General features: G+C 41.5%; 1 protein-coding gene across 2 annotated transcripts in view; it reads left to right on the top strand.

The window, feature by feature from the left end:
- SYNPR (synaptoporin) overlaps window positions 1-20,580 on the top strand; it is a 294,249-nt gene that overhangs the window by 116,645 nt on the left and 157,024 nt on the right. The window contains exon 1 of one of the 2 annotated variants that reach the window (XM_005695764.3): window positions 9,770-10,063. The exons of the other annotated variant lie outside the window; for it this stretch is intronic. Within the exon in view, the coding sequence (XP_005695821.1) occupies window positions 10,040-10,063 (24 nt within the window). The 5' untranslated portion in view covers window positions 9,770-10,039. Of the gene's footprint in view, window positions 1-9,769; window positions 10,064-20,580 lie in introns of those variants that run through there. 2 annotated transcript variants of the gene reach the window in all.

The raw sequence follows: 20,580 nt of genomic DNA, 5'->3' as shown, positions 1-20,580 counted from the left end.
TCTGATAGACAGAGTGTCTGATGAACTATGGATGGAGGTTTGTGACATTGTACAGGAGATAGGGATCAAGACCATCCCCAAGAAAAAGAAATGCAAAAAAGCAAAATGGCTGTCTGGGGAGGCCTTACAAATAGCTGTGAAAAGAAGAGAAGTGAAAAGCAAAAGAGAAAAGGAAAGATATAAGCATCTGAATGCAGAGTTCCAAAGAATAGCAAGGAGAGATAAGAAAGCCTTCCTCAGCAATCAATGCAAAGAAAGAGAGGAAAACAACAGAATGGGAAAAACTAGAGATCTCTTCAAGAAAATTAGAGATACCAAGGGAATATTTCATGCAAAGATGGGCTCGATAAAGGACCGAAATAGTATGGACCTAACAGAAGCAGAAGATATTAAGAGGAGGTGGCAAGAATACACAGAAGAACTGTACAAAAAAGATCTTCACGACCCAGATAATCACGATGGTATGATCACTCACCAGAGCCAGACATCTTGGAATGAGAAGTCAAGTGGGCCTTAGAAAGCATCACTACAAACAAAGCTAGTGGAGGTGATGGCATTCCAGTTGAGCTATTTCAAATCCTGAAAGATGATGCTGAGAAAGTACTGCACTTAATATGCCAGCAAATTTGGAAAACTCAGCAGTGGCCACAGGACTGGAAAAAGTCAGTTTTCAGTCCAATCCCAAAGAAAGTCAATGCTAAAGAATGCTCAAACTACCTCACAACTGCACTCATCTCACATGCTAGTAATGTAATGCTCAAAATTCTGCAAGCCAGGCTTCAGCAATATGTGAACCATGAACTTCCTGATGTTCAAGCTGGTTTTAGGAAAGGCAGAGGAACCAGAGATCAAATTGCCAACATCCACTGGATCATTGAAAAAGCGATGCTATTTCTGCTTTATTGACTATGCCAAAGCCTTTGACTCTATGGATCACAATAAACTGTGGAAAATTCTGAAAGAGATGGGAATGCCAGACCCCTGACCTGCCTCTTGAGAAGCCTATATGCAGGTCAGGAAGCAACAGTTAGAACTGGACATGGAACAACAGACTGGTTCCAAATAGGTACGTCAAGGCTGTATATTGTCACCCTGCTTATTTAACTTATATGCAGAGTACATCATGAGAAACACTGGACTGGAAGAAGCACAAGCTGGAATCAAGATTGCCAGGAAAAATATCAATACCCTTAGATATACAAAATGACACCACCTTTATGGCAGGAAGTGAAGAGGAGCTAAAAAGCCTCTTGATGAAAGTGAAAGAGGAAAGGAAAAAGTTGGCTTAAAGCTCAACATTCAGAAAACGAAGATCATGGCATCTGGTCCCATCACTTCATGGCTAATAAATGGGGAAACAGTGGAAACAGTGTCAGACTTTATTTTGGGGGGCTCCAATATCACTGCATATGGTGATTGCAGCCATGAAATTAAAAGACACTCACTCCTTGGAAGGAAAGTTATGACCAACCTAGATATCATATTCAAAAGCAGAGACATCACTTTGCCAACCAAGGTCCGTCTAGTCAAGTCTATGGTTTTTCTAATAGTCTTGTATGGATGTGAGAGTTGGACTGTGAAGAAAGCTGAGCATGAAAGAATTGATGTTCTTGAACTGTGGTGTTGGAGAAGACTCTTGAGAGTCCCTTGGACTGCAAGGAGATCCAACCAATCCATTCTTAAGGAGATCAGTCCTGGGTGTTCATTGGAAGGACTGATGTTGAAGCTGAAACTCCAATACTTTGGCCACCTCATGCGAAGAGCTGACTCATTGGAAAAGACTCTGATGCTGGGAGGGATTGAGGGCAGGAGGAGAAGGGGACGACAGAGGATGAGATGGCCGGATGGCAATCCTGACTCGATGGACATGAGTTTGGGTAAACTCTGGGAGTTGGTGATGGACAGGGTGGCCTGGCTTGCTGTGATTCATGGGGTCGCAAATAGTCAGACATGACTGAGCAACTGAACTGAACTGAACTGAATACTATACTTTATACAGTTGTTGTTCCTGAGTCACTCAGTCATGTCTGACTGTTTATAACTCTATGGACTATCGCCCCCCAGGCTTCTCTGTCCATGGGATTTTCGAGGCAAGAATACCAGAGTGGGTTGCCCTTTCCTTCTTCAAGTTTCCTGACTTATGCAGATAAATCAGAAAAATCCTCAGGACCTATTGGCAGGGACCATGTCTATCTCTTTCACCACTTTATCCACAGAATTTGGGCTACCTGGTGGCTCAGTGTTAAAGAGTCTGCCTGCCAGTGCAGGAAACCTGAGTTTGACCCCTGGGTTGGGAAGATCCCCTGGAGAAGGAAATGGCAAGCCACTGTAGAATTCTTGCCTGGAGAATCCCATGGACCGAGGAGCCTGGCAGGCTACAGTCTATGGGATCACAAAAGACTTGGACACAACTTAGCAAGTAAACAACAACAATCCACAGAATTTAGCACATGCCTTGCATTTAGCACTCACCCCATGAACAACTGTTGAACTAATTTTTTTAAATGATGAATAATTGTCCTTCCTTTGGAAAAATATCAACGATCTCATGGATTTGAGATTATTCTTTCCTATTGAAAACATGAGCCCTGAGTGGGCTTTAGCTGTGATATATAAAACCTGAGTCCCCTTCCCTCCAGAGTTAGTTTTTCTGCGATATTGAAGAAGTTTTTCTGGGATATTGAAGAAGTTTCTAAAGGTACTCAATCCCTCTATTGGCTTGAAGTATTTGATTAGAGTAGGAATGCAAGCAGAAGTTACCTAGCTTATAATAACACTGGAGTTATTGCCTAAGGTCCAGGAGATCATGGTTGAATATTGGGGAATTCCTAGTCTGCCCTCCATGAAGTGTCAGTAGGAAGCAACTCTCCAATGTCCTGCTCTATAGATTGAGTAGGTTGACCCATTTCCTATGAATATTCAGAAATGGGTCACTCAAAGCCAGTTCAACAAATGCTTACTTTAAACTTCATGCCTCAGTTTCACTCCTATTCCTCCCTCATATTCAAGAGAGGAAAATCTGGTAAGTCTTTCTGAACACGGCATGGGCTGTCCTTTCCTTTCTGAAACGTGACAAACTCTTCCCTCTAGAGGAAGAATGAAAGAGCCAGGCGATAATCTCTATAAAGCAAACAGAAGCTGGCAAAGAGTATCAAGATGTAAGTGTCCCCACATTGTTAGATATCATATGTTTGCTCTGTATTTACACTCTGCATGCAGTATTTTATAAGCACTTGATCTTATAGATGATGGAGAGTGAAAACACTACGTGGAGTAAGGGACAGAATGGAACTCAGATCCACCTGTTTGTATAGACAGGTTCTAGGTAGAAAAGAGCTGGCACACTCAAACTGGGTGATTAAGGGGAGTTTTGTTTTTTAAAGGGGGATGTTATATATATATATATATATACATAGTAAAAAAAAAAAAAAAAGGAGTAGGCAGAACTTAACTAAAGCAAAAAGCAGTGGTGTCTAGAGGATAGCAACTGAAAGAAGCTGTTAGCATCCCAGGCCTGAAGGATCAAATGGGTGTAGGGGACAGGAGGGGAGAGACAGAAAGAGAGACAGAGAAAGTGTGTGGAGAAGGCAACTTCACAGCACCTGTATCATTTGCCAGAGAGGCAGAAGCAACTTAGATACACATCAGTAGGGACCAAGAGCATAAGTACCCAGACCTCACTTTCCTCTCACCCTCTGACTTCCTGGCAGTGCTTCCCATTGGCTGCCCCTCCATTGGGAAGCCTCGGAGATGAGCGCTGATCCATGTGGTCCAGTTAGGTGGACACAGAATGGATGGGAAAGGGGAGCTGGAGGGACATACAGAAGCTGTCCAAAACGGTGTCTGCCCCCAGATCCTCTGTCCTCCTGAATTCAACAAATCGTCTTTGCTTGGCTGCTCTGTGCCAGGCATTTTGCTTTGGAGGAAACACAGAAGAATATGGTGTGATCCTGCTTAGATGCATGGTCTTCAGAGACTGTGTCAACCATTTTTCACTTGCTATTTTTTGTTTTATTATTTTTTAAATTTATTTTTATTGAAGTACAGTTGATTTACAATGTTTAAGGTGTGCAGTAACTTTAGTTATATATATGTGTGTGTATATATACCCTTCCCTGGTGGCTTAGGGGTTAAAGCGTCTGTCTGCAATGTGGGAGGCTTGGGTTCGATCCCTGGGTGGGGAAGATCCCCTGGAGAAGGAAATGGCCACCCACTCCAGTATTCTTGCCTGGAGAATCCCATGGACGGAGGAGCCGGGCGGGCTACAGTCCACGGGGTCGCAAAGAGTTGGACATGACTCTTTACATACACATACATATAGAGAGTCACCGTTCAGTTGGAGAAGGTACTGGCAACCCACTCCAGTACTCTTGCCTGGAAACTCCCATGGATGGAGGAGCCTGGTAGGCTGCAGTCCATGGGGTTGCTAAGAGTCGGACGTGACTGAGAGGCTTCACTCTCACTTTCACTTTCATGCATTGGAAAGGAAATGGCAACCCACTCCAGTGCTCTTGCCTAGAGAATCCCAGGGACGGGGGAGCCTGGTGGGCTGCCGTCTATGGGGTCGCACAGAGACCTACTCAGATTCTTTTCCATTATAGGTTATTATAAGATACTGACTATAGCTCCCTATGCCATACAGTAGGTCTTTGCTGTTTATCTGTTTTATATATACTAGTGTGTATCTGTTAATCCCAAATTGGTAATTTATCCCTCCCCCTCCCTTTCCGCTTTAGTAACCAGAAGCTTGTTTTCTCTGCATTTCACTTGCAGTTTTCACTATCATTTATGGCCCTTATCTTCCCACTATCATTTGGGGCTACATTTCCACCCAAGCATCCAAACACTCCTCAGACCTTATTCTACTATATTTCTTAGCTTTTTTTGTTTCCACACACTTCTCATCTGTGTGCAACTTCTTTCTGTTTGGCAGCCTTAAACTTGGCTGAGGAAAGCTAGTAACCTAATAAATGTTCAAATGTTACTGACATTATTTTATTGCATTAGGTATTTGAAAAAGAAAAAAGATAAAGTTGGAAGAAATCATTCTTTTTCCTTCAAGAAAAAATTTTAAAAAGAGGTCTAGAAATTTCTCCCCTGATCCTCTCTACAACCACATCAGAATAAATAAATAACTGCATGTTACTCCTGCTAGGAGCTGTTTGCAGTCAGAGTAAGGAAGGCACAATTAAAGATTTCAAGGCTGTCCCATGAGTGGATTGGATGTAAGTGCTCTCATTGCTATAGTTCAAAAGATTTGAAATTGTTTTGGGAGCTAAATGGAAGAAACTTAGCTAACACCCTGGGCCATTTATTAGTGTGGCCAGAGCAGCCTTCTTGTCTTTGATCACCTTGCTCCTCCCACAGGAGCAGAGGGAGAGATTCTCATGGTGCTGGAATTTTCCTCTCAGTGTTTGCTAAATACTTAGAAAGCTAGGCCTTCCACTGTCTAAACCTGAAGCAAACAGGCCTGAAAGGACCCCTTCTGAGAAGCCAGATGTTTGGAAATAGAAGCTATAAGGAAAAAGAACTGTTGCATTTGCCAGGAGGTATGTCCACCAAGAGGGAGACCAACATTTCAGTTCAGAAAAAAAGAAAAAAATCATTTGAAGTTGTCTGAAGGCCACACTCAGTTGAAAGATCAGAGTTGAAGACCTGACCATATTGGAAATTAGCATTGCTAATGATGTTTGCAGAGACTCACAGATTGTTTTCATCTATTTTACTTTCTTTATAAATGCCCAACTTAGAGAACACTGCACTGTTTTGAACAGTCTAATAATGATAAATGTTATTTTTAAGGCAGTGGTGACAATATTAATATCATTTTTTCAAAATAAAACCTATTAAACAATGGCATATTGCTTTCTTCTTGTCAGTTCCAGTGGCATGTTGGAGATAGCGGTAGCCGACTGTCTCAGCTGTCTGCTAGAATGGAGGGAAGGGCAGTCTAAGTGGCTGGCTCTCAGGACTGTTTTCTGATGACAGTCAGGTATGCAAATATCCATGTGAGTCTAGAAGAATTGAACCCTGGGCACCCATGCTTCTATAGAATATCTGCTCAGAATGCTTTACAGAAGGAGCTCTCCATTATCTTTGACATGGCCTCCACTTAAATCAATGTAATGCAGAAGTCTACAACCTTTCAAGAAGATTCCCCATTTGAGGAAGTAGCAACAGTCTGTGTTCATTAATATGAGTGAATCAGTCACCTCTGTTCACCTGTGTTACATTTCAAGGCTAAGCTCTTTTGAGAAGCAGGTTTCTTTGCCTCTGTGTCAACACTGAGTTGTTCTTGTGTTGATTAATCGATCCATGTATGAGACATTATTAAACATCTACTACATGCCGCACATTCTCTTAAACACTGAGAAACAGACTTCCTGGTTTCTCAGAGGTTATCTCAAAGAAAAGAAGATAAGCAATAATTAAACAAGTAAATAAGAACAAATCAGGCAATAAGAAGTACAAAACCCCATATTTCACATACCCACACCCCAACACCACCATGACCACTACAACAAAAATAAAGGGCAATGTGAAAGGGAGTGACTGGGAAGACACAAAGGATGTTTTTCATGTGGTGGTTAGGGAAGAAGGACCCTCTGGAGCAGTGGTCCCCAACCTTTTTGGTACTAGGGACCAATTTTGTGAAAGAAAAATTTTCCATGGAGTGGCCTGGAGTGGAGATGGTTTCGAGATGATTGAAGTACATTTACATTTATTGTGCAGTTTATTTCCATTATTATCACATCAGCTCCACCTGAGATCATCAGGCACTAGATTCCGGAGGTTAGGGACTCCTGCTCTAAAGAGTGGACAGAAGAACCAACTATCCAGTGACAAAGGAAGAGAGCAGGCAAAGATCTGAGGAAAGGATGTTCCAGGCAGAAGAAACAGCAAGTGAGAAGGCAGTAAAGGCTTCTGTGAGCGGAGAGTAGGGACGGAGAGGGTTGGAAATAGATAAAAACACAAAGGCAGGTGGTAGCAGGTCACATCAGGATGTGAAGACACAATAAAGAGTTTGAGTTTTACTTGCAGCCTATTGGACAACAATGGAAATATTGTTTTTTCAAATGAGTGATCTAATCTATATTCTTAGTAGCTCAATCTGGACAACATGGAGAATGATTTCGTGGGATAGGAGTAAAGACCAGGAGGTCAGTTAGGGATCTATCACAGTAGCCCAGCTGAGAGAGAAGTGGAGGGAAGAGGTGGCAGGGGAGCCAGAGAGAGTGTTGATGTTTTATCTTGAACAAAATAGGAAGCATGGACAGCTCACCCCAGCAGCAGGATAGAATCAAACCCTTAGTCTTAGAACTTTATCTAGTCAACGCTGACCCAGAAAGCCCTTTAGAGATTTCAGTAGAAACCCTTCCATTTACCTTGAGAAAACCTGAAAGATGGGTAAATGAAGGGACATACCCAGGGTCACTGGACAGGCCACTGGCAGTCCTGAAACTGGGTCTTGCGCTGCCCATCTGCCACGGGTTAAATAAGGTCAAGTCCGCACAGAATAGAGAGCCCAGGTTGGGGCTTTGGCAGCTTGGTAGACCTTCTTTCTATTCCAGGGCTTCCCAGTCTCTGTGATATGAATCCATGTAGCGGGAAGAGTTGTGGAGTCATTTCAGGGTCTAGAAATCCATGTGTGGATTCTGCACACCCTGGACCCTGAGTAAATGAAAGTGTAAATGCCACAATGTGGTGTCTGTAACAGAGAGGTTAATGCCTTGGCACCTGGCATTCAACTGGCTTCGAACCGTGGCTTTATGTTATTGACTGTTGCCTTTGGACTTAATTCTTTGCATCTTGGTTTCCTCTTTTTAAACCAGAATGAAAATGGTAACTTCTCACAGTTTTGTGAGGCCCACACATGACAACCATTTACACAGAGCAACAACAGAAACTCAGACTAGTTCCTGACACAGGCAACTGCTTAGGGAATATTTGGCATTGCTATGTGGAAGACAAAACTTTTTTTCTTCTCCTGGAAGTAGGGCTCTTAGTATTCAAAACACTGATAAAAATGACTCACTGTCCACCTGAAGAAACTGGAAAGCGTGCTTGGGTCCCACAGGTGGGTGGCTGTAACTGCGTGTCTTTGACTTATTGGAGCACTGCTGATCACCAGCTGCCTGGCAGGTACTGTGGCCTTTAGCAAAGGGGCCTTCTTCCTTCAGTCAGCCTTTCATTCATTTATTCCACAAATGTTTACTGAAAGCTAATGGAAATGCCAGGTGGTTCTCAGTCTTTTTTTTTTTTTGCTTGCGTTTTCTGTGTTCATTTGCTTAATTTACTCCACTGTGTAACTTCTCTTCTTGAAATGCAGTGGTTTTTCAGTTGGCAGGTAACGTGTGGCAGTGAGGAGAGTACAGGTGGGGGTGGAATGAGTTTCCTATCAGAATTTCAAAGGGGCCACCTACAGGCTTGAAGCTTTCTTGCAGGCTCCTGGAGGGCGACCTGTGAGGAGCAGGCTTATCACAGGAAGAAGTGGAGACAGGTGGCTGGAGGATGCTGAGCCCAAGTTGTACCTGAGTTGAAATACTGTAGCCATTTTTCATTTGCTCCCCACTGCCCTCCACGAACAGCTCTGTGAGATGTGAGTGTGCCCATTTCAAGAAGGGCAAACTGAGGCTTGGAAACCTCAGATACTTCCCAAGTTACAGAACAAGACAATGGAAGACTGAGGCTGGAACCCTGACTCCTCATCAGGTTTGGTTGTTTGGTTGGTCCCCCGACCTCCTTGAGCTGTTATCGTGTGTTTGGAAGAGGAAGAACAGGAGGAAGGAGATGATGACTGTCATGATGCTTGTTGCCGTGCTGGTGCTAGTGTGTGTGAGACAGAGAGAGGGACCCAAGGAAAGACTCAGGACGGATTCTGAATTAATAACCACCAATAAAAAGTCTAGCCAGGTGAAGGGAGCTTCGGTCGGGCCATCACTGACCACACAGAAGATGAAGCAGAGATGGCTGGGCCAGCCTAACACTGTTCTTGTCCCCAGAGGAATCCTGAAGGAGGGAACTTGCTGAGAAAGAGGTTTGTGGGTTTCTCCCTCCTTTGCTGTGGTGCAGACCCCTGAGAGAAGGGCCTCAGGAAGCCGGTGTGGAGAACATCTAACCTTTCGGAGCCTCCCCACGAATTCACTACTAATACGCCCCAAATATGCTGTCTTGGGATGATGTACACACTTTCTGGGCCAACCCCCTCCCGCAGAGGCCCATTTGTAGATAAAGCAGACCCAGGTCACACCGAAACCTTTCGAAACCTGCCAGGGAGACTTTTAAGTCACAATCCTGGGAGAGTTAAGCCACAAGTCATCATTTGTCCTTTCCCCAGTAGCCAGAGCTGGAAAAGCCTGTCTTCTGATGCCATCACCTTCCTCATTATTTAGGTTTGTGGTATGAATTTCCCAAACGGGGATCAGGCATCACATCTAGACTTTTCCATAAAAACAGGGGCAATTTTTAAAACAAATACCTACCCATTTCCCCAGTCTATGCAAATCTATTCATAAGGATTTTCTACGACCACGCTTCCCCCATGCACCCCAGACACAACAAAATCCCAGCTCCTTTTGATTTCCCAGTTTGTTTTTAAGCACTGGGTGAGGGGAGGAGGGGGCTTGGAAAGTCAAGGGGGAGCCCGTGCTCCCTGGGTGATGCAGGCGGCTTACTCAAAGCAGCCAGTCCCGCACTTGCAGTTGGGAGCAAAAAGCCAAGTGTGGGATGGTAACCACCTCCCACAAAGCAGGCAGCCTCTCGCCAGAGGGAAGTATCAGGTTGCTGTACTTCGGCTGTGGGTTGTCACTGTCTAATAATATGACCGTTTTGCCATCTCTCTGCAAATAAGGCAGAAGCTGCTACCTGATTGGTATAACATCTCCCTTACCCTCCTCATTGATTTTCTCGTTCTCCTCCTTTGCTTCATAAAAAGAGGGACCAGTGGCTGGTGCTGTGGACAGAGAAGCTTGATTTTTAGTATGAGACAGCCTCTATTTTGTTTCAGGAGAGGGAAGTTGGATTATCAATTCTTTTGTAAATGTGTATGGTGATATTTGCTCCGGTAAGTTTCTATCTCTCTTGATTTACATCTGGCTGTGTGTGTGTTTGCATAGATTAGACTGTACAGTCACTTATCTTTCCAAATATCATTTTTTGAAATCTTTAGTGATAATATCTTTTTTTTCTCTTACTTTGCTTGCTTGTATTCATCTGTTTAAACCAAAGAGCTGTGCTATGTGGTAGTCTCATGCTTATCTTAGTTGTTCAAGAATGTGTTGCGTGTCTTTGAACATAGTAAGGAAACTATTAAAGCAAACTTATATCTGGCTTCATAAAAATGTAATGTCATTCTGCCTCCCACCAGGAGTGTTTAATGTCTTAAATATATTCATTGTGCCATAACCTGCCTGCATACCATTTTAATTAAAGTTTCTTCCTTAGTGTCAGAGCAAGAATTTCTTAAACTCCATAAATAGCTGATAAATATTGTGTGCTGTGCCAAAAGGGGTATGCTGACTTCATGAGGTCTTAAACCAGAGTAGGGTGGATGCGTTTTCTCTAAAGATCAGGTACATGCACCTTGAAAAGAACTGAATTTATGGAAAGTGTGTAGATCATTACTCCAGAATTCTGTGAAAAGATCTAATCGTTAAGTGGCTGTTGCTTCTCTTCTGTCTTTCTTTGCACTGTGTATTTGTGCCACCATCTGTCAAATGCCCAGCCCTGGCTCTCCTGTTTCTATATCTGATGCTGATCAAGAGAAAAGTTGCTGTTATTAAATTCATACTAGTGCAAATCCATGATCTGCTCACCACTGCTGGTTATGGTTTTTAAAAGGCATTACCTGGTTAACTTCTTCTTCTTTTTTTCTTTTTTTCCCAGAAAGTGTTAAAGGATCTGAATTCTTTGTTGTTAATTCAGAAGTCTGAGAGAAAGTCTATTAATATAATTATCCTAGACAGAGATGATAAGATGATTAAGTAATTGCTCTAATGGAAACAAACTAAGGCTTTCATCTTCTTTTTGTTACACAGACAACAAATCTCCATTGTCTTTTTTTCATGGTGAAATGGATTAGAAAATATATTTATAATGAAAGTTAAAGCATCATTGAATAAGAAGCAAGAGGGTTGGTTCTATTTTTCAGAGATTTTGAAAGTAAAGTTGGGAACGTCATGTGTGCATAGACCTCTTAGGCATGGACTCTTTTCCATAAGAGCCATGATTCAGATCCTGAGATAGTCTAGGAGCAGCTCATGGAAATATAGTGTCTAGGAATCTGGAACTGTGGTCCTCACATCTCCTTCTTTTGAGCATTCAGCCCCTCACACACTCTTTGCAAGCTGGAATGAAACTACTCATTCTGACAAACAGATTTTTAAATTTTGGTTAATTGTGTTCAGCCTGAAAAATCCTTCAATAATTTTTTAAGCTATTATTTATTTTTAAAAAAAACCTCCAAACCCATATGAACTTACATTGCCTCTTATTGGCCAAATAGGCATGTTCCTAATGCCAACAGTATTAGATGGCATAAACCCTCACTGGAACCAAGTGTTCTTTAGCTGATAATTTGTTGAAAAAAGAAAGCTTTAATCACTGGGCTGTTGGCATTTAGTGCTAAGTAAACTCAACAGCACTGAACATCTTTCTTCATCTTCCCAACACCCACTCCCCCAATGGATCCCTTAATATTTTTGTCATCTTTCTCTTTACATGGCTGTCATAACAGGTTATGTACAAAACTGTTAGGTGTAAAAAGAGTTGATTGTCCTCTGAAGCTGTTCAGTAATAGAAATGAATGCAGATGTGAGGGGGTGGCACCTTGCAGGTGAAAGCATCTTGTCCTCCAGGTTGCCAGTTGACAAAAGTGTTAGGGCTCCAAGCAGGCTTACATCCACTGACAGAGGAAGAGCAGTGGGGCGTCTGTGTCTTGAAGACATCAAGACCTTTTGTGTGACTGAGGATTAGCATGCCTGGTCTTAAAAGTATCCCTTTGGAGAAGTCCAGAATGCCATATCCCCCTAGTAATGTTGTAATCTCTTCCAAGGAATAGAAATTTGTGCCACATTGGGAATAACAAAGGGAATTTTTATTTTACGATGAGACCATCTATTCTGTTTAGCAAGATAAAGAATGCATCCGTCATTTCCATTCGGTGAGTGCCTACTGTATGCCTGGCACTGTGCTAAACACTTTGCATGGCTTGTTTCCTTGAATCTTCACAGCCATCCCAGGATGGAGATCACATTACCTCCCCGTTTCACAGATAAGAAAACAGAGACAGAGGGCAAATTTGAGGCACAAACACAGTGATAATGATGAAACTCAGAGCCAGGCAGACTCATTCTGGAGTCAAGCTCTTCATCGTTCCCCTCAGTCAAGAGTTTCACTTCATCAGTACTAGCTACAGCCAGTCTGCAGTGATTTGCAGGGGCTTACAATAACACACCATATTTTATTAGTGCTTTTCTCTCTTTTAAAAAACTGCATGGCCTCCTTCTCAGGCTCCGCTTTTGTGACTACAAGCAAATTATGTATTTGTAACTGGAGAATGTGTATTGTATTTCCACTCAACTGTAAAGATGTAGATGTGATGAAAGGGAGCCAGCCTAGGGAGAGCTATATGCAGTAGTGGCTAAATTAAGGTAGCTTTTTAAATTGATCATAAGAAATCCATCCCTTTGCTTTTCAATCTTTCGAACACAGAGTCAAAATAAAGATGCAGTGATAACATACATATCAATACTTCAAGGTATCTGGTTTGTCACTGAGGGAAAATATAAAAGCAGTTGCTGCTGAATTGATGTATTTGTGGAGGATTTGTAGAATTCTCACCTTTTTTTAATTCACCCTCAGCATTATTTTCTTGCACTTTGTGGTCAGCTGGAAAGCACAGAGGTGGCCCTTCAGGTAGAATATTGCAAAGCATCTATACCACCTGAGTAATTAAAAAATGAAAACAGCTCCCGATAAGCATGATAGAAGCGTGACACAGTTGAAATTCAGAGGTCCCAGATGCGTTCTTTTGCACCTGAGCACTGAACCCCCTATTTGAAATTCATTTAAGCCAATAAAATTCAAATGGATCTTTTGGGAGGAAAATGCAACTGACATAGAATCAATATGTTTGAAATTTCTCCCCCACCGGCAGTTTTCAGGCTAGAGGCAGGGCACACCTTTCATAAGGTGAACCTGTGAAATGCTGCATTTTTTCCCACAATGAGAGAGAAAGGATTGTGATTGATGAAAATGTTGCTAGAAGAGAGAGAACTGAGCTTAGGACACTCTTGCTCTGTTTCACCCCAAACCAGAGGGATCTAAAAACACAAGCAAACAAATAATCAAAAACAACCCATCCCAAACTGGGAGGATTAAAAGTCCAGTTTCGAAGTGTTGACACAATATTGACTTCTTGGTGTGGCCTGCTGCATCCACTAGTGATAGCTTTTGAGTTACTTCTAGTGAATTAAGAGTTCAGAGTACAGTACCCAATAAGATGTTTCCAGAATGACTGTTATTTTTGTCAGAGGCAGGTTAGTAACTAATAATTCTCTATTACCTCTTTCCCTTGCTCTTGAAAAATAATAATCGTGTGGTTAATCAGGGTGTTGTATTATAGCCAGTGAGGAAAAAGAAATTTAAATCAATCTGCTTTTTCCAACAGCATTTATGAGTTTTAAATATATGAATAATCATCACATGAGCACTTTTAAAAACATACCATTATTTTCATCCACAGTGTTCATCAGATAATGGCTTACCCCTTCAAACTAAACATAGAGACAGTTTTATTAAGTGTTATCATATGTCAGTCTTCATCTACAAGATAGATGTTTCTTCCCAGAGGTGACCAAATCCAATATAAATCACACAGAGATTGTATTTCATCTTACCTAGGTTCCCTTCTGCCTTTTCTTTGGCTGTGGATTGTGTGCACTTAATCATGTTGATCCTTAAGAGCTTAAATACGATCTATTAAGTATGGAGGAAGCATCTGGTGTTAAGACATAATGAGTCTTGGATGAGGCTTGAATTTGTCATCAAACAAACAGAGCTGGTGGTCCTGTTCCATACTTGTCTAAGAAAATGGAATCAGGGAGAATTTTGAGCCTGAAAGGAGCACATGAACTATTCTCTCTTTCAGAAGAAGCTCTTGGTCATTGGTGTGCCCTTAAATGTTTAAAGATTAAGGTTGAATAGAAAATGGAAATACCTCAGTCTCTCTACTCTGCAGACTAATGGATCTGCATAATTAATATATTTTATAGTGATCATTTTTTAACACAGATTCTAGCCAAAAGTCTTAATGGGAAATGGTTCCTGGGAAACTTCAAACACATTCTCCTATGGCTTCTGGAAAGCTTATTCCCAGCACAGGGTAGTCAGTTCACTAGGGAGCTCTGGGTTGGCCAATGTAGGTGTGTAATCATGTCATTAGGGTTTTTCCGGGAGACTGGCAGGTTGGGGGTAAAAAGTTTCTATTGATAGTCACCATGTGACTTCCTCAGCCCTGCTTACAGAACCTTTAAATCCTCCCAAAGTACCACACATTGTCTCCATGTAGGCTTTCTGGCAAAGACATGACAAATATTTTAGGCTTGTTTTATTTCTGGTAAAACATAGCCTTAAGAACATTCATGCCCAATATAGATTATTATTGTGAGCACTGTTTAAGACGCCATGTTGACAGCCACATCTCAATGATAAACCATATATCTTTATCTAGTTTTGAATAAGGGAAGACAATGGATATAATTTTTCAAAACCTATGACATTCAATTTGCCTTCCTATGAAACTGAATGGTTGAGACCAAAAATATTTTTTTTTAGTTGAGGGCAGATTTGAGGGAAGGCTTGGAGTGGGACTTCACCAGGCTATTCTTACATTCAGCCAATATTTAAGGATGCCTGCCACGTGCCAGGAACCCTGCTAGGCATGGGAGATACAGTGATGAACAGATAGACAAAATATCTGTGCTCTTAGAACTAAATGCCTTCATTTTCCATTTTCTCATCTAAACCTAGTTTCTCTTTCATGGCCAGGATGTGTCTTTCTAAAAGCATAATTGAACTGTTCTGGGAAGACATTTGCAGGAAATATGTGCTTTTGGTCCTATGTGTTTGGGCTCAGTGAAGGAACAAGGGTGAATGCGTTTCTTTACTGATGTGATGACTGTCCGGCTGAAAGGGAGTGCTCTGAAGCGGGTAGTTGGAGAAGGCCTTCGGTTGTGCCTTCTAAGCATTATTTATCACTCCCAGGTATCCTCAGATTTGATAGGCTATTCTTACTCTTACCTGACTTTGGAAGAGAAAAGAAAAGCTCTGGCAGAACAGAAAAGTAAAGAAGCTAGAGGAGTAGATAGAGAAGGTGCCTGGAGGATATAATATTTTCATTGGCAGTATGAATTAGTTCTGTCTGGCATTATCGAGTTCTCTGTGGGTGTTCATTCATTCAGAAAACATGAATATATATATTGGGTGTCTACTTTGTGCCAAGTACAGCTCTAGATGCTGGAACACAGGAGTACATAAGATACACTCGTTTCTCAAACTCATGCAGGATTTCTCAACTTTGACACTATTAACATTTTTGGCCCAGATAATTCATTGATGTGAGGGCTGTTGTATGTATTACAGGGTGTTTAGCTATATCCCTTGCCTCTACCCACTAGATGTTAGTAGCCAGCTGCCCCTCAACACACCACCAAATTGTGGGAACCAAACTTATCTCCAGGCAATGCCAAGTGACCTCTTAAAAGAAACTGAGTACTCACCACCAGTTTTGATGGAACCTTCCCTGAACATATCTACTTTTCTGACTTTCAGATACTCTGCTGCATGGTTTACTCTAAGATTCTTGAGTGGTTTTCCCCAAATACTCTGTGCAACTTGTCTAACAAAGATAAGTAAGGCATCTCTAAGTCTTTCTTTTTACTACTATATTCCTTTTTTCTGTATAGCACTTTACCACCATGCTGACTTTCCTTACGTTGTCTCATTGAATTTCAGAAATCAACAAAAGAGGAAATGGAAAATATCATAACCTTTTAATAGATGAACAAATGGACATTTAAAATCATTTTATGCCCAAATGCTTGCAACTGATAATGGACAGAACCTAGATTCACACTCAGATATCCTGACTCAAAAATCTAGAGTTTTTCTACAAGATTATATTGATAAAATTTAGTGAGAAAATAAAGGTAGGTATGTCTAAAGCACACAGGTTCTCTTTGAGGTTGTTTGGGAAATAATGGCAGGGTAGCAGCAGAGAGAGGTCCTCAGGCTTGACTTCTTACTCACTATTTGTTAACTGGGTGGTTTTGCCCTCAGTGCACATAGTAAATAGCAGCATCCCTTCCTCATCCTCATCCTTAGTTGCTCAAGGAGTGTGGAATGATACATGGCAAAAGCCACAGGAAGCCTTAGAGATCAGTCTAGCAGAGTGGTTGGAGCGCAGGTTTTGAAGTCAGATATACCTGCTTTATGAGTCAGCATCCCAGCAGGAAGAGATGGCATCCTCAAACCGTCTAACAGTGACGGTAAAATATTAAACCTTAGTTTCCTTAAGTCAGAAAATTGAAGCCCTGTAAGGTGAGTTGCGTTTCTCCAGGCCCGATGGTGAATTCAGTGCAGAATGGTGATAACAGCAGAGCTTAGTTGTACTTCCAGCCCAGTGAGCTGAAGAATCATTTCAGATGGAGAAAGGCCAGTTTATGGGCCTGGTACATATGAGAAATATGTGTGTTCTGAGTTATTACCAAATGTCTGGGTGCCTGAGCTTGGACCCTAGTTTTTTGATTAATTGGGTATGCCCAAGAATTTGGGGGGCTAGTTTAACCATATTTCAGCCTCTTTAGAGGCTACAGGAAACACTGAGCTCCTGAATGGATCTGAAAAGCATCATAGACATGGAGAGCACATCAAAGACAGGTAGTGGTTTGCAGTGGTGCTCTTCACATTTACTCATCAGCTCGGACTGATGTAGGGCTTTCCCAGATGAGGGAACCTGGACCCACATCCTTGATTATCTGATGACTAACTGTTAAAAGACATCTGTCACTAGTGAGACCCTTGTCACTTTTGCCAAGATAAAAGGCATTCCAAGCATATTGCCCTAGTAGAATGCCCATCAAGAAAGCTGTCTTCTGCCTACATTGTCTTACAGAACTGAACTTAGAAGGAGAGGAAGTATTATAGATCCAAATCTTGGCTCTGCCACATACAAGTATGCTTGGTCTTAGACAATTCATTAGCCTTCTCTGAGCCTCAGTTCTCTTCATCTGTGAAATGGGAATAATAGGTCCCTTCTCCAGAGTTCTGGAGAGGATTGCTTTCATATATGCTGTGAGAAAACCCTTTTGAGACTACGCAGACTAGACAATAGTATCATTGTTTCCTTCCCTCTCTAATCAAAGTCCGTGGTACTGTCAGTTTTCACTCAGTGCCCTTGATGAGTGCAAGAGGTGAGGGGGAATGTTTTCCCCAGTCTACCAAGAAAATGACTGCAGTAATGGGATGGGTCTAAAGTAGCCTAGAAATGGTTTCCTGGGTAATTCCATCTCAAGGGAAGATTTATGTTCATATTATAAATTGCAGAGACAGAGTATCTTCAGTGAAGAATAACCATAATAAAACCAAATGCAATATGGATAAAGCAATTCCCTATGATCAGCTCAGCTCAAAGCATTCTTTCGTATTTCCCTTTCTACTTCCTTGAAACCCTTTCCCTGCCATCTGTTCAGGCATAACCCATTCATTGTGAGAGGTTGGGAAAAGGGGGGTTCATACAACCTCTGACCTAATAATTGTGTGGCCTTAATCCTCTCCTCCCTCCACATGATCCCAAAAGTCCCTCGGACGAATTGCCAGATCCCAGTTTTTTCCTCTGTGAAGATCAAAGTTCAGTAAAGCCTCTTGCTGCCTTCTTTGAGTTTCTCATTGGTCCCTAATGTATGAAGTTCAAAGGCTTCTCATTTATCGTATTTTATTTCATTTTAAAAAAATTTTATTGGAGTATAGTTGCTTTACAGTGTGTGTTAGTTTCTGCTGTATAGCAAAGTGATTCAGCTATACATATACATATATCCCCTTTTTTGGATTTCCTTCCCATTTAGGTCACCACAGAGCATTGATTAGAATTCCCTAATCAATACACTATTGATTAGAGTGCTATTTACTAGGCTCTCATTCGTTATCTATTTTATACATAGTCTCATATTTTATTTACCGCAAAGCATCTCCGGACGTATTTTTATCTGAAAACTCGGTTAACTCATATTTTTTTCCGGGAACATGCTCTGACTGATATTTATAAATTCCTCATTCTCCAAGGAATTTGGAAGACACCCCCTCCAAACCTTCCCCAGACCAGTTTCCCAATATGGTTGCCTTTTCTCTCTCCCACTGCTTCTATGCTCTAGGAGAGTGTTTCTCAATCCCTTCTCCTCCCTGTGGATCTCTTCAAGAAGGAAAGAATGTTTTCCCTGTCCTTCCCTCTTTCATCTGTTCATACACTCCTTCATTTATGTTTCTGTTGTATTTATTGAGCAGCAGCTGTGTGCCAGGTGTGGGGTTAAGATGCAGGATACAGAGGTGACTAAAGCAGATGTCATCCCTTCTCTCCTAAGATTCGCGGTCTAACGGGGGAAGAGGTAATTTAAAAGCCCCTCAAAAGTGACTTGATTATAATTGTAGTAAGTGCTAAAAATAAAAGCTAAGCCATCTTGGGTGCTAATTATGTGACAGGCACTGCTCCAAGTGTTTCATGCATATTAATTCATTTAATCCTTATAATGACTCTTTAAGGAAGTTCAAAGAGGGGAGGATTAGAGCCCAAAAAGTCCTGAAGGGTATGGACTCCTTTTGTAAGTCTAGGAATATCAGAATGAGGGTCACACAGCAGTATGCTAAGAGTTCATGTATCTGACAATTAGACATCACTTACTGTTTCCCAGGCACTGTGCTCTGAATCTCACACAGTCTAATTCTTCCCAGCAGCATCCTGAGGGATCATTGTTAGTATTTTCAGGATAGGGTAAAGGAGATGTAGATGTAGCTACTTATTCAAGATCACGCATTTTATAAGTGGTGATTCTGAAACTATAAGTTGGTGTTTTGGACCCCAACCTGGGCCCTTAAACACAGATAACCTGTGAAAGCCTGATTAGGACATTGCCCATTTGGTTCATATTCTAGAAAATACTCAACAATAGGGACAGAGTAAGAAATACAGTGATCCTTCTTGGAGTAAATTAGAGCTTGTGGGACCAGGAGTGTTGCATCCTTAAATATGTTTAAATCCTCGGGCATGTTTCAAGAGGGACAACGAGCTGCTTCTGCAGCTTCCTATTCGAAGGATGGGATGGGGACAGCAAGCGTTGGCATTGCCTGGGAGCTTGTTAGAAATGCAGAATCTCCAGTTGTGCTTCATACTACTGAATATCACAGTCCACATTTTGATGATGTCCGCATGGTTCACATGTACATTTACAAGGTCGGCTCTAGAACAAGTTAAAAAACTGGGCTTCCAGCTCTGGTTGTGATATGAACTGACCAGTTGTTTGATCTCCCCGATTTTCATTGTTCTGTGTCTTCAGTAGGGATGACTTCAACCCTCCACATGGATGGAATCAAGGGTCACCCCATAGAAGAGGCTGGAACTATTAGGAAGGAAGATTCTCTAGAAGCTCTAAGTCTCTTTTATCTCCAGAATTGTTTTTTCTAGGCATGGACCACCTACATCAGAATCACCTGGAAAATTTATTTTAAATGATGCTTAGATTAAAGGTTGACTCCTCAAAGCAGCAATAAATGCCAAACTATGTGATGTAATAATGTCTTCAAACACCAAGAGAAAACAACTGTCTAATTAACACTGAGTATCTTTCCTAAGGTATTTATCCAGAACAAAAATGCAGTAAAGATACAGTCAGATAAACATTAAATCACATGTAATTTTTACATTTAATTAATCTTCTTTGGGGAGAAACTATCTCTGTGGAATGGTCCATCTAAACCCTGGTTTCAAATTCTGGCTCCCAATCCCCACTAGCTGTGCAACTTTTAATTAAGTGACATGTTAGTGAGGAAAGAAGTGAGGAAAGAATTCTCAGCATTGGTAGGGGGGAGGGAGGTGCTCTTTTGAGGTTCTCAGTAGTATATATAAGTGTGTGACATACAGTACTACACTAAATAGAATGTAATTATTATTGTTGTTGAGTGAAGTTTTGTAAGATCACCACCCTAAAATTATCTATATAATCATAACATAATTATGAAACTAAAGGCTAGTTGTTATAAAGGAAAAGCTACTTTGAATATTTTAGAAGTGATGTTTAGATGATTAGATAGCATCACCAACTCGATGGATATTTGTTTGAGCAAATTCTGGGAGATAGTGAGGGACAGGGGAGCCTGTTGTGCTGCAGTCCATGGGGTCACAAAGGCTTAGCAACTGAGCAACAACAGCAGTAACTTCTCATAACATTCATTCATATATTTATTCATTCAACAAACATTTAAGATTCTACTAAGTGCAGGTAACTTCCACAGACACTGGAAATGCAGCAGTCT

Source organism: Capra hircus, chromosome 22 (genome assembly GCF_001704415.2).
Source record: "Capra hircus breed San Clemente chromosome 22, ASM170441v1, whole genome shotgun sequence".
Classification (NCBI taxonomy): Eukaryota; Metazoa; Chordata; class Mammalia; order Artiodactyla; family Bovidae; genus Capra; species Capra hircus.
This window is presented reverse-complemented; position numbering and strand designations above follow the sequence as displayed.